Source organism: Microcebus murinus, chromosome 10 (genome assembly GCF_040939455.1).
Source record: "Microcebus murinus isolate Inina chromosome 10, M.murinus_Inina_mat1.0, whole genome shotgun sequence".
Lineage (NCBI taxonomy): Eukaryota > Metazoa > Chordata > Mammalia > Primates > Cheirogaleidae > Microcebus > Microcebus murinus.
The window spans coordinates 97647052-97661347 of NC_134113.1; the positions used below are offsets into that span (position 1 = coordinate 97647052).

At 51.8% G+C, this 14296-nt stretch overlaps 1 protein-coding gene across 1 annotated transcript in view; it reads left to right on the plus strand.

Annotated features, from left to right (window-relative positions):
- CRACR2A (calcium release activated channel regulator 2A) overlaps positions 1–14296 on the plus strand; it is a 130628-nt gene that overhangs the window by 59627 nt on the left and 56705 nt on the right. The window contains exons 3-5 of the mRNA XM_076007758.1: positions 2072–2183; positions 3230–3413; positions 9285–9431. Coding sequence (XP_075863873.1) covers positions 2072–2183; positions 3230–3413; positions 9285–9431 — 443 coding nt within the window. The remainder of the gene's footprint in view (positions 1–2071; positions 2184–3229; positions 3414–9284; positions 9432–14296) is intronic.

Consider the following 14296-nt stretch of genomic DNA (forward strand, 5'->3'; position numbering starts at 1 on the left):
GGGGTTAGAGAAGAGGGGCATTGTGGCTGGCAGCGTAGGGGCCCGGCATGGTGCGTAAGGTGAGGGAGAAGGTGACCCCTCGGGGCTCACGCTAGCGAGAAGTGTGTGGGTGGTTGGGGAAGACAAGCTAGGGTCCCGCTGACCTGTGCAGGTTCCTTCCAGCTCATTTCTGGCACATGTGAGAGATCACGTCTTAGATCAGGTCCAGCAATCCTAGGCGAGGGTGGGGAAGGAGAAAGGATTACCCCACGGAAAGGACTGGAATCTGAGCACCAGAGGAGCTCGGGGTTTCACCCTACCTCCAGGGCGATGCCTTTTGTTTCAGATGTAGCTAATAAACTTCCTGCTTACAGAATTGACTCCCTGTTCACCCCCGCTCCCTTCCTGGGGCTGCGAGACAGCTGGCTGATGGATTGCCGGTGAGCCAGAGGTTCTGTGGAATGCTGAGCAGATGCACTTCCAGCGTCGTCGCACACTCTGTTGCTCTCTTTCCTCTTTTGAAGAGCCCGTTCATATTTAATTCAGCTCTTCCAAATGCTTCCGTGTCACCCTGTCTCCTCCCTTTATAATGATCGCAGTCTCCCTTAATGCATGTACCTGCCAAATGAAGCTTCATGGCCTGGCAGCTAGAGGATCGCCGTGAGATTGAGCCAAGTGCTCTTGCCAGTTACATTACGGGCTTCCACCCCTGCCAGCTCCTTTCTAATGTTCAGATGGGCACATACTTTTCTTCCCATCACGCCCCGTGCTCACCGCCTTTGGCTGTCAGTCACTCCCACACATGAGACTTTGGGCAGATACCCCTTGGGTACCTGGGAGGAAGGGAGGTGGTCGACTGAGATATAATGAACTCCCTTGGGAGTCCTCATTTGGAGACGTAGATTATTAGGGTGTAAGAGGACACTTGCTTCAACTCTTCCAGTTAGCCGTGGCCTGGGGCCGTTGCACATCGGCAGAAGGCCGGAGGGAATCACCCGCCGCCAGCCACTCTGCTCTTCGTCCCGACACTGGTCTCTGTGCTCCCCTCCGTGGAAGGTCCCATCAGCCCAGGACTGCAGTTCCATGTTAGTTTCTGACCTGCTCACGCCATCCTGTCCTGCTCTTTCAGTCATAAACACTCTTGGGGACCTAATGCCTTAAGCCACTGGCAGCTTGCCTCATCACGAATCCATTGCCAGCCAGCAGGGAGCAGGAATGGGGCGAGGACTGGGGGCCTGGGTGCAGGTCACTCGGGGGTCAGCCAGCATCCCCGCAGACCTCAAGGACCAACGCGTGCGTCCTCAGAAACGTACAGATGCAGCAGTGCTGGGGCACCGGGGCGGGAGGGACCTCCAGCCGGGAAGACCTCTGGGAGTCAGTGACCCACCCCTGCACCCTGGCAGGGGGCAGCATGGCAGAGGAGCGGGGCCTGGGGAGGGCAGGGAAGACTGGGGTGAACCTGGCCCTGCCGTTCCTCCCTGAGTGGCCTCCGTGAGTCAGTGGACCTCTCTCTCCCCCTCCCCTCCCCTCCCCACTTCTCTCCTTCCTGAGGAATGCTCTCCATGCCAGGCACTGTGTCATGAGCTTTACATTCGTTATCTCGTTTTCCTTTACGACTCCAGACTCCAGACTCCACACCGTGGGGTGTCATCCTGCAGGTACTTGGTCCTGTCAAGTCTGGTCCTTCACAGATGTCGAGCGTGCTGGCTTCGGAACGGAGTCCGTCCTGGGTTTGACTCCTGGCTGTGTCATCGTTAGCCATGTGACTTTGGGGCAGGCAACTGAATCTCAGACTCCATCTGTAAAATTGGGATAATAATGCCTACCTCAAAGGGGTGCCATAAAAATTAAATGTCAATTGTAGATAGATATTTATATATTTATTTGTTGCAAATTGCCTGGCACATTCATGGGCTCCCCGTCAGTGGCAGCTGCTGTACCATGCAGAGGAGAGGATGGTGGAGGAGGCTGGCAGAAGCCTGGACTTTGGAGGACTGGGCTGAACTCCAGAGGGTTTTGGCAGAAGGCTCTGCAGTCCCAGGTCAGCCCCCCGAGCGTCAGGGGTTAACCGGTGCAGTCTGGCTTGTTTCAGAGGCTTCACAAGGAGCTGCCGCTCAGCCTGGAAGATCTTGAGGACGTGTTTGATGCCCTGGATGCTGATGGGAACGGCTTTCTGACCCCAGAGGAGTTCGCTACTGGATTTAGTAAGTTCTGATAGATGCTGGGCACCCAGAGCTGCGTCTGCCTAAAGCTGTATAGTATGCCTTCCTGTCCCCTCTGGATCTGGTAGTACAAGCTTTCCTCCCTCCTTTCAAGGACCCAGACTTGGGGTCTCCAGGCTCTGGATCACTTGGGCCGATTCACATGCCCTGCCCGCCTGCCCTTGCAGTGCCCCTGTACTGTCGCTGCCTGGTGCCCTCCACTGAGACCAGCACAGGGAATAGATGGGAGCTCTGGCAGAGGCTTGGCAAAAAAGGAGCTGTATGAGATTTCCAGCCCCTCCTTTTCTGCCTTGCTAGACAAAATAAGCAGACAAAAGGTGGGATAACGGGGTGGCTCATTCCAACCTGAGTCTGGCTGCATCTTCCAGGCTGCAGGATACCAGCCATCAGAGGAACTCTAGAGGGTTGAATCAGTCGGTCATTCTGAAGGTAACCAGGAGAAAGGAGAAATGAGATCCTGGAGCAAGATGAGGGAACCAGACACACTGTCAGATCAGATAAATCAGCAGATAAATATCACCATACATCTGCTCCATGAAAAGGGCCATATAGTTTTCTCAGAAGTATCTGATGCCTTTTCTGACCTTCAGGGACCTATAATTGACTTGGGAGGATAAGACGGATTGCCGCATTACTAGGCAGTATGAGTACGGAGAAAGTACACTGGAGACTTAAGGAACTTGTTAGCCTGCAGTCCTGTGAGGCTAGCGGGGGGGACAAGGATGGCAACATGGAGCCTTGGCGCCGGGCCGCTGGGGCGTGATGGAGGGAAACCAGCAGAGAGGTGTGATCTAAGCCAGACTTCGAAGGGTTGAGGACCACAAAGGAGCCACCATACCTGTCGTGCCTTCTGCCTTTCCCAGGTTCTCTCTGGCAGGTCACTTGTGGAAGTGGTGTCGATGGGCCTTTGCTAGAGGGGTTTCCCTTGTTCTCTCAGGGGCCCCCACATGCCCCCAGGCAACTGAGAGAGCTGAGCGCGTCCTGGGTGAGCACTGTCTAATCCAGACCCTGTGTCCCGCCCCCGCCAGGTCACTTCCTCTTCAGCCAGAATAACCCAGGCCAGGAAGACGCAGGCGAGCCGGTGGCCCGGCGCCAAGGAGAGCAGGTGTACCAGTCCAGAGGGGAGGAGGACCTGGGAGACATGGACGGAGACGAGGAAGCCCAGTTCCAGATGCTCATGGACAGACTGGGAGCCCAGAAGGTTTTGGAAGAGTGAGTGGTGGCAGGGATCTGGGGATGGAGCCCAGCCTAGGAGGAGCTCCTCAGGTGCCGTTCAGCAGCTGGCATCTTCTCGGCACTCAGCGCCAGCCCCGCGCTTGGCGTGGCCAGCCGGGACCCGGTTCACACAGCCTGCCCTTCGCGATGGCCTGCGTCTGTGTTGGGCTGTCTCTGCCTCTCACATCTTTTCCTTTGTGACGCATTCCTATTCTCCTCTCCTGTTCCCTCTGCTCTCCTCACTCCTGCTGCGTGTTGCCCTCACAGTCCTCGGCTCAGCTTTGCTCGCCAGGGGTGTCCTCGTTGGGGTCTGCACCACACCTCAGGGTTGTCGGGGAGTTCTCCCCAAGTCACCCTGTCGCCATAAGCCCTCCAGCGTCTTCACCCCAGTGCGGCTGGGTCCCTAGGGCCGCAGTGCAGCCCAGCGGCCCACCGTGTGTGCGCTCCCGCAGAGCGCCCTCGTGAGGAAGCACTTGCACATTGCATCCCTGAGCAAACCAACCTGTCAGGAAGACAAGGTGGGAAAGTAACCAGGTTTTCCTGCCCACCACTTGAACAATCAGTGGCTCCGGTGAAATTTTAAATGGTTGGAACGTCAAACAGAACATAATACCACAATTTTTTCCCCAAAAAGTGCTTTGGAATAAAGAAACATATGGATCTAAGCCCTGACATTTACAGTAAGGTAAAGCAAAATAAAACAAAATAAAATAAAATAATGATATTATAGCTAGTAGAAACCAACAATGGGCCTGAAAAACACACACTGCCTCTGCCCCTTTTCCCATCGCCTGTGGCCTTTTCAGCTTGGGGTCTGTAGGCCTGGGGCTGGGTGTGCGTTTCTCGCAGGGCTGGGGAAGAGAAGGGGCTGTGGTGGAACATGATATGCAGGCCAAAGCTCTGGGAATGCTCTAGCAAACAATCGGGCAGACTGTGACAGAGCGGGGGGGAGGCTGGCGAAGTGCGTGCCAGGCAGGAAGGGGACAGGCAAAGACCTGGGAGAGGGCCTGGAGGGAAGCTCTGCACAGGACATGAAACCTGAGACCAGCTCTGCTGCCAGTGCGGAAGGTGCCCACGCAGGCGTGGGTCAGCGTGGAGGTGGCGGAGAGGGGGCACAGGTGGATGGGAAGCTCATTACCAGACACCTGACTCAGCTTCTCCAAGGACAAAAGCCCAGAGCGCAGTGACCTCTGCAGTGACCGAGTGCAGCCTGCTCCTGGGGGAGGGGGAGGACAGGCCACTGTGACGAAAGAAAGTGGCCTCTCCACCCCCCGATGGCCGCGCAGCCACTTCCTGGCAGGACTCTCAAATCAGAGCTCACCAAACGTTACTCTGAGAACCTGTGTCAAAGGCCTGCGCAGAACTGAGCCAAAATGAGGAACGCTAGAGTAGAGAAGGCTTTGGGGAGGATTCCAGAATGGTCGATAAACATTGATACATGGAAGATGGTGTGACCAGCAGTTTCCATCCTCACTGGAGTGGCGTAAGTTGCAGCACGAGGGAGACCTTCCTGACTGGGGGCCCTAGATGAGGGGACAGAGGAGGCTGTGGAGACTTTAGAGGTCTTTAAAGGTTTTGCTCACCTGAATGGTTTGTGTGTTGTTCTAGGAGGAGAGAGATGGATACACTGACCCCCAGAATCTCTTCTAGCTCACACTCCCATGTCCTTCCACGAGGGGTGGCCTCAGTGGTCCAGGAGTGGTAAACTGGGCACCTGGACACCCTGCTTCTCTTGGGGATCTGATTGGCTAAGAGACCTGGCAGCTTATTGGGCTCTGGCTTATTTTTCATAAGGGACAAGGGACAAGTTGGAAGTTTAGTCCCTTCTCCAGAAATCTGGGGTGAAGTGATGTGGCCAAGACTGAGTAGTTCAAGAGCACTGGAGGAGGACCAGGCAGGCCTGCAGGTCTCACTGGGGGCTTTCGCCCACTTGGCTCCCCTGCCCAGCTCCCACAGGAAGCTGGCAAACATGGACGGACAGACCTAGGCTAGCAAGGTGGACCTAGATTTTATAATGCATTTACCTCGTAAAGGAGTATGTTAGCCCATTTGGGTTGCTATAACTACCATAGACTGGGTTCCTTGTAAATAACAGAAATTTATTTATCTCAGTTCTTGAGGCTGGGAAGTCCAAAATCAAGGCACCAGCATGTTTGGTGTCTGGTGAGGTCACTTTTCCTGGTTCACAGACAGCCATCTCACCATGTCCTCATAGGGCAGAAAGGGTGAATGAGCTTCCTCAGGCCTCTTTTTATAAGGGCATTAATACCATTCACGAGCATTCTGCCTTCTTGATCTAATCGCCTCTCAAAGGCCCCACCTCCTGATACCGTCCCTGGGAGCTAGGGTTTCAATAGATGAATTTGGGCGAAGGAGGTGGAAACAAACATCAGACTGTAGCAGGGAATGACCTTAGCCGTGATGGGAAGTCACGGCACTTCCAGAACCCTTTGTGGTCTACACGGTGAGCGACACTCGCACCGCGTTCTGTGGGGAGAAAGGAATTCGTTCTGGGAAACTGGCTCCTCACCTCCCCTTTCCCTATCTCCCTCATCCCCTCACATCCTTCAGGCCAGTGCTGGGCTTCTAAGAGATTGTAATAAATACCTGTTGTGTGGATTGGGGAATGGTGGACAAGTGGATGGATGGATGGATGGTCCAGATGAGAAGGTGGATGTTCAGATGGGATGGAAGAAAGAAAGGGTGGAAGAAATGGAACAAAAAAAGGAAGGAGGGAAGGAGGGAGGAAGAGAGGGTGGGTTGGAGAGATGACCAGGTAACCTAATCACAGGCAGGTCCACTTCCCAGTGGGCCTCTGCTGGGTACAGAGACTAATGTCCATGCCCCAAGAGCATTGACATGCTGCATCAAATGGCACTATCAAACGTCACTTCTGAGGAAAGTTTCTCAAATACAGTGCTTGTTATGTAAGCACAAAGAATTTTATCCTTTATCTTGACAGTTCCTGGTCATAGCTACCCTCAGATCATCTGGTTTCAGAATTTAATGGAGGAAAAATCAGACTTATGGGTTTTTTAAAAGTGATTTATTAAGGAGGTGCTCCCAGGAGAAACTGGTAAGGGATTTGGGGAAGCAGGACAGGGAAAGGAAGTAAAGCAAATAAGGTTGCAGTGTGAGGAAAAGTCCTGTTTCTCCAGTGGATATTATTCCTACAGTCATAGTAGTATAAATGTTTATTTATTGTAATATTTTAGAATCAGTATGCAGAATTTTTGAAACTTAGCACTAATTACAGAGCACACTCCTAAATGTATTGAAATTTTAAAAATTTAATTAAAAGAAATTTTAAAATAATGTTGGCAGGGATGCAGTGAAAACAGAATGTTTACACACTGCTTGTGGGAATGTGATCCAGTACAGCCTCTATGGAAAACAGTATGGAGATTCCTCAGAGAATTGAAAGTAGACCCACCATTCAATCCGGCAGTCCCACTACCGAGTATCTACCCAAAGGAATTCATTTTGTAGAAAAGATAACTGCACCCAGATGTTTATCACAACATAATTCACAGTTGCAAAGATATGGAATCAACCTAAGAGTCCATCAACTGATGAGTGGATAAAGGAAATGTGGTGCATATATGGCATGGAGTACTACTCAGCCATACAAAAGGAATGAAATAATGTCTGTTGCAGCAAGTTGGATGGAACTGGAGTTCATTATGCTAAGTTAAGTAGCTCAGAAATGGGAAAACAAGCACCACATATTCTCACTTATAAGAGGGAGCTAAACGAGGTACATATGGTCATAAAGTGGTGTAATAGACATTGGGAACTAAGAATGGGGAGGAGGGGAGGAATATGGGATAAAAATCTACCTACTGCTACAAGGTACACTATCCTGGTGACGGAAACACAAAAAGCCTTGACTTAGCAGGATATAGTCACACCCATGTAACAAAAACCAGTTGTACCCCCTAAATCTATTGAAATAAAAAATAATTACAAGGCCGGGCGTGGTGGCTCATGCCTGTAATCCTAGCACTCTGGGAGGCCGAGGCGGGCGGATTGCTCGTGGTCAGGAGTTCGAAACCAGCCTGAGCAAGAATGAGACCCCCATCTCTACTATAAATAGAAAGAAATTAATTGGCCAACTAATATATATAGAAAAAATTAGCCGGGCATGGTGGCGCATGCCTGTAGTCCCAGCTACTTGGGAGGCTGAGGCAGTAGGATCGCTTGAGCCCAGGAGATTGAGGTTGCTGTGAGCTAGGCTGATGCCATGGCACTCACTCTAGCCTGGGCAACAAAGTGAGACTCTGTCTCAAAAAATAAAAAATTAAAAATTAAAAAAAAAAATAATTACAGAGCACAGTGTCAAAGTTCAGGTAACTGAAATGGGGAAGCAAACTTTGGAGTTTACAGAGCAATGTAGGCATCCAGTATCTTTACCCTTATAAAATGGGGGTCATAAGATATTTTCCATAACTAAATTAAATTAATTAAATGGGAAATGTACATTACATAAATTTTTGAAGTTTAACAAAATTGAAAACCAAAATGTAATTGTATTGAAAGGATGGAAGGAGGGGAACGGTTTATATTATCAATAGCTAGAAACTTGAAAGATTAAGAAACTAAATTTTTAAGTAACACAACACTGAGAAGACAGTGAACTGAGCTAGCTATTACATCTTGTTACATAAATATGAATAACGTGTTAGAAAATATGTCTATGGCCATTTATTAAATAAATCAAAAGTCTAGTTGTTTTGGGGAGTACGATTTGTATTTATTCTCTACATTGCTAGAGTAAAGTTGAGCTGGTTATTTGTAACAAAGTGGCCTGTGAGATTTCACTTTAACTCTACTAGTTTATTGGTATATAACTTCCACAACATTCTCATAGCCTGTTAGCTTGAGAAGTTAATTTCCATTCTATATTTGCAGTTATTGAATTGTCATTGAATTAAAACCTATTCTCTCTCAGATTTACGTTTGGCTTAGTCTGCTCATCGGCTGTAGATTTGTTAGCTTCTCCAGAAGGGAGAACAGGGTCCACAGTGTGTGGCTCCTGTCCTCCCCTCGGGTCAGCGCGGGCCATGAGTCTGCTGCTGTGCTGTGCGCACAGCGCCCAGTGTGCCGTCTCTGTGGGTGTCTCTGAGCATGTCACTCTGCGTCACTGCTCTCCGCCCGCCTCCACGTCTCCCGACTCTACTTGTCTTCTGTGTGCACCCACATCTTCCAGACTGGCTCCTTCCTTCCCCTTTGCCTGGCAGTCACCCCCATCCGCCGGGCCCCAGGGGTGCCGCATATCCTCTTCCCTTCCCGCAGTGACGGTTGCTTTCTGCCATCCATCAGATGACGTGTCTTTACCTCTCAGCGGTGAGGACCAGCCTTCCTGGGGACGACAGGCTCTCTCCTTTCTCTCCGTAGCATTTGTCCTCACGCACGCTGGGCCCCGTCCGCCCCTCCTCCCCTGGCATTCCGAGATGTGCCGTGCACGGCGCTGTGCATGCTCCGCCCGGCACCTCTAGCGCGTCTTGAAAGCCACGGGAGGATGGAAGCACAGAGCAAGGGACCGACAAGGAGCCAGACAGCCCTGAGCTGGACCCCTCCCTCCACCTTTCCTGCTGAATGATGTAGACGCTCATGGCACCTCTCCACGGGTACCTCTCCGGTACCTGCGGGTGACCGTGGCACCTGCCTCAGAGGTACCTGCGCAGGGAGGAGCCGATGCTCGTGACGCACCTAGCACGCCGAAGCACTTGCTTCTTGTTAGCTGCTGTCGTCTTTACAATGGTCCCAGTGCGCTGTTTCGGGCTGTTGGTTTCCTATCTGGGAAGCTCTGTGTGTCCCATTAAGCCTCATTTCCACACCCCCACGTTAATGTCCCCTCTCTTGCAGTGAAAGCGACGTCAAGCAGCTCTGGCTGCAGCTGAAGAAAGACAAACCTCACTTGCTGTCCAACTTTGAAGATTTCCTGACTGCAATCTTCTCCCAGCTCCAAGAAGCCCACGAGGAGAGGAATGAATTGGAGTGCGCCCTAAAAAAGTGGGTACCCAGTGTCAGCCACTGTCTGTACCTCTGTGTGAATAATGGAACCACAAAGTGTGCTTCCCCTGCGCCTTCTGCCCAGCTCTCTGTGGCAGCTCCTTCCCGCATTCTGCCACGCAAGGGGTGGGGGGTGGGGGGGGCAGGCTGTCGGCATGTTTCTGTTGGTAAGCCCTCACTCCCCTGCACGCAGGGTCACCATAGGCTAGGCACTACTGTAAGCACTTTATATACGCTAGCTCGTTGCGTGCCCACCACACTCCTCTGGGGTAAGGACTGTTGATCATTGTGCACACTTTGCAGATGAGGGACTTGAGACATGGAAGGGCCAAGTGGCATGACCCGGAAGCCACAGCTTGTAAGCAGCAGAGCCAGGACTCAGAGCAAGACAGCCTGTGCCCAAGCTGGAAGGAAAGCCACTCTGCCTGCCTCTGGGCAGTGAGACCTCAGCACAGTGGGCCTCCCCAGCTCCAATCAGCCCCCTGGTGGAGGTGGTGTTTCTGCAGGGTGGTTCGTAGCTCCCTGAATCTCCCCTCCTGACCGCTGTCCCCCAGCATGGCCTCAAGTCTCTTCTGCTGCCTGCTCTGCCTCCAAGGCCTCTGCAGGAGACAGGACCAGACAGGTAGACAGCAGCACCTGAGGAAACTGCTGAAGACCTGAACCCCGAGTCAGCTCAGAAAGGTGTACCACAAAACTGGGGCGAGCCCAGTAGACGCCGATCTCTTCATGAGAATTAGCATGTGATTGCGGGCACTGTGCTGTTCATAGTCCTTTAACATGCAGTTACAGCAGTGAGCTTGCGCTTTATGAACATGGAGTTGGAGGGGGCATAACTGGGGACGGCTCATAACCCTGAAGGTGAAGCCGAAACACAGGGCGGGGTTGGGTGGAGCTTGGAAGCCACCAAGGGGCCCTCCGCTGCACCTCGCTGGCACTCTTGTCCGCGCCTAGAGATTTGCTCATATTCTGTAGGAATCCTCAACAATTCCATGGCTACTGATTCCGCAGACCACCTGCCCCTCCGTTCAGGTGCTTCCAGCAAAGCTTGATGGGCCAGCACCGCCTCCCAGATGGCGATGTTTCAGGGTCGGTGCTGAAGTGGTCCCAGAGAAGCACATAGCCCTAACTGAAAAAGAAGGGATCACCATGCGTCTTGCCGTACAGATCATCTACCTGCACATCACTCTGAGCCCCAGCACCTCGCCATCTTGTGCTCCCCAACATCAATTCTAAAAATAGCTTGTCAGCGTCCATTGGTTATATACAGGTCTGGAGAGAGAGGCCCTTTAGGACTCTGCATTATGAAGGAGTTGAGGCCAGGTATTGCTGGAGCAAACATGGTTTAGCTGGAGGATTGCTCAGAACACCTGGATCTGGGGTGAGGCTCCCAAGGCTCAGAGAAGGGAAGGCTTGACAGGTAGGTAAAGTCTACTGCTAGGTAGCCTTTAGCTGATTAGGCCATGTAATCAGACCGAACTGAGTTTGAGTCTTGATCCTGCCACTTACTAGCTGTGCAACTAAGGCCATGTTACTTAACCTGAATCTCAGCTTCCCCACCTGTGAGACACAGGGTTGGAACAGCCATCTCGAGCTGCAGAGATTAAATGTGATAATGCATGCAAGTACTTGGAACAGTGCTGGCACACAAGCATTGAAAGAATGTCATAATAATAATTATCCTTTTAAATAAGTATCTTTGTCAGTCTTAGAGGCTTTGTCAGCTGAAGTGGAGAGTCTGAGCCTTGATGTCATCAGAGGCGAAGTTTAAGTAACCCTTTGTCCTTGCAGACCATGTGGTATACAGGCTCGCTTCTCAAAGTGTAGTCCATGGCCCGGCAGCATCAGCATTGCTGGAAACATCTTAGGAATGCAGAATCTCAGGCCTTGCCCCTGCCCCACCGAATCTGCATTGTGACCAGATGTCCAGGTGCTTAATGTGTAGTTTGAGAAGTGGGGGGCTGGGAATCGGGAGATCTGGGTTTGAGTCAGGTGTGGCTTTGCAACTACCTAGCTCTGTGACCTTGCTCAAGTCTCTTGGCCTCTCTGAGCCTGTTTTCCCATCTGTAAAGTGAAGGGGCTGGATTAGTTTCTGACCCCACTTCACCTCCATTCCCCTCTTACCCCAGCATTAATCACCTGGCGGAGCCACAGCAAAAGTCAGGGGGCCCCTCTCAGAGAGAAAGGTACTCTTCTGTTCTCCAAGGAGGATAACTGCAGCCTCCATGGGCAGGCCATTACCCACCCGTGGCCTGGGCTGGCCTGCAGCCCTGCGGGGAGAGACACGTGCCTCTGAGCCCTGTCATTCATCGCTAAGTGACCTCTGTTAGTGCTTTGCCCTAATTCAGTGATTGCATTAAAAGTTGCTTAGAAGAAAGTCAAGGCCACTCTTGGCTGCATGTGCAAAACTAGCTCAGCCAGAACTTCCAGCTCTTCATGCCCATGCTCAGTCAGTATCCCTGCCAGACGCGCCTGCCCTGCTCAGCTGACCAAGGGCCACTGGCGAGAGAGCTCTGGTAGGATTGGGCCTCACCGAGCTCTCTGGCCAGTCCCATTTCAGGGGTATTCTTTGGACACAGAACCAGAGAACTGCAGGCTGTAGTGAGCAGAATGCTGAAAGAGGAGACAGCAATAACTGGAGCTCTTGTCTAGGCACCACTGCTTACCAGCTGTGTGACCTCAGGCAACTTGCCTTACCTCTCTGAGCATCAGTTTCCTTATTGGCAACATGAAAGAATGGGAGTGTTTTTCAAACTTTTGTGATTGCAACTTGCCAAAAGAAATGCCTTTTACTTTGCAATCCCCATATACTTACATGTGTGTATAACTGAATCAAAAGCTTCATGAAATGATGTTCACCCTTATTACATATGACATTCTCTGATATTTTCTACTAGTGTCTCCTTTATTCTCTTCTCAAGGTTGTTCACGCCTTGCTGGTGGACCTATCTATAAGGTCTCTTGCAGCTCAGAAGTCAAACAAGAAAATGGAACTCTCAGTAGGGTATGGAATGTTTAAATAGGATTCTTTGTAAATGGCTCAGGGTGAGGTTAAGCGATTCTGAGACATCATCTAGAAAGTGGGTTTGGAGGTCAGAGCTTTGTAGGGGAGGGGTGCATATCCTGGCTTTGGAGAGGAGAGTGGGAAGGAGCTCTTGGGGATGGCCTGACGTAGGACGGAGTCTGGAGGGATCCCGAGGAGAACAGCAAGTACTGGTGAGCTGTCAGAATAGCTCTAAGGCCCCTCCACGGCTCACTTTTTAGTATGGTGGACAACATGCCAACTCCATCTGGGACATGAGCGCCCGTCCCTGAAGCTGGAGATGGGAGCTCAGGCCCTAACTGCTGCACTCCGGCCCTGGGCCAGGCAACAGGGAAGACAGTCCCCGCGTACCCATCCCTAGCATACAATGCGTGCATCCTCTGTGCCAGGCTCTGAGTTAAAAAAATAGAGCACAGAGTCCCTCTCCTTGAGGAGTTCATGATCACATTGATGAGGCAGAGCTTCTACCTATGGAAATTCTTCACAGGGTACACCAGAAAATTCCCATGCTGTTCAAATGTTAGACCATGTTGCCATTGGCAGCGGCGGCCTCTGCTTCTTCCTCCTTTTGCAAACCACACACCTTGTTTCTTTCTCCCACAAGGCCCAGAGAAAATGAGACTGACCTCTGGGGGAGTCTGGCCCTAACCAGGTTGGGCAGGACGCACTGGAGTCTGGCCCTAACCAGGTTGGGCAGGACGCACTCCCTGCCTGCAGCGTCCCAGGCTGGGCCATGCCCCTCAGGGTGACAGCGTTGCTGTGCTGGGTGCCAAAGGTCCCCCCAGCTTCCTCCTCACATTCACCCCAGGTCCAGGGAGGGTACAGCTGAGGTGGCTGAGTGCTGGGAAGCTCTTTTTAGCTGATGTCAGGAGACGTCAGTGTGACCTGGGGCATTGTCAGAAATAACTCCGAGCCTACCTTACCTCATAGTCACGTGCATTTTTGGACATAGGGGAAGGAAACAAGTCTGGGTCTATTCAATTTCCTGCCTCCTTGTCCTTTTGCTCAGAGGTTGAGGAAATCTCCCATCTGGGTCAGATCCTGGGAACAGTGTTTGACTCCGATGCGTGTCCACAGTGGCCACCGCCCCACGGGCCAAGGTCAGGACAAAGTCAAATGCAGGCACCTCGGCCACAGCCCACTTCCTAGGTTGAACTTCCAGAGTGAGGTATGTTCCCTCTGTGCCTCCACTTCTCTCTGAGCAGGGGGTGTGGGGGGACGGTTTAGATTGCAACAGAGCAGCCCTCCCTGCATTCCCAGTACAGACATTCAGAGAACTTTATGTTTTAGCATAAGAGATATAGTTTAGACATCAGGAAGAACTTTTGGCCACTAGAACTGGGAATTTCTGCCACGGAAAGCATCCTCTACATGTACCTCTTTCTAGAAGGAAAAGCTTGATATCTCTGGGGGACACAGAACGATGCTGTCTGGAGGGAGCAATAGATCCAGACCTTTTGCAAGAATCACTTGGGGATGCACGGGGATCCCACTCCGGGGTCGACCTACTCACTTGGCCTGGGGTGGGGCTTGAAGCTTGCATTTGTAAAGTTTAATGGGTCAGGATAAATAAGGCAGCGTCTGGGGAGTGCCTTGAGCCCTTTGAAGGAAGAGCTTTCTAGATCAAAGGCCTGCCAATGGGCTGTGCTCTGGGAGCAGGGCAGGTGCACCTCCGCAGTTCAGCAGCCGGGGACGCCTCCCTGGCTGCCTGTTTGGCATCACTGGTCGACCACTGGACTGGCCTTGACAAGCTTAGCAACACTCCCCACACCCTCCTTGGAATCAGTTCCTCATCTGCACAGTCTTACCTTGTCAGTCTAAATCA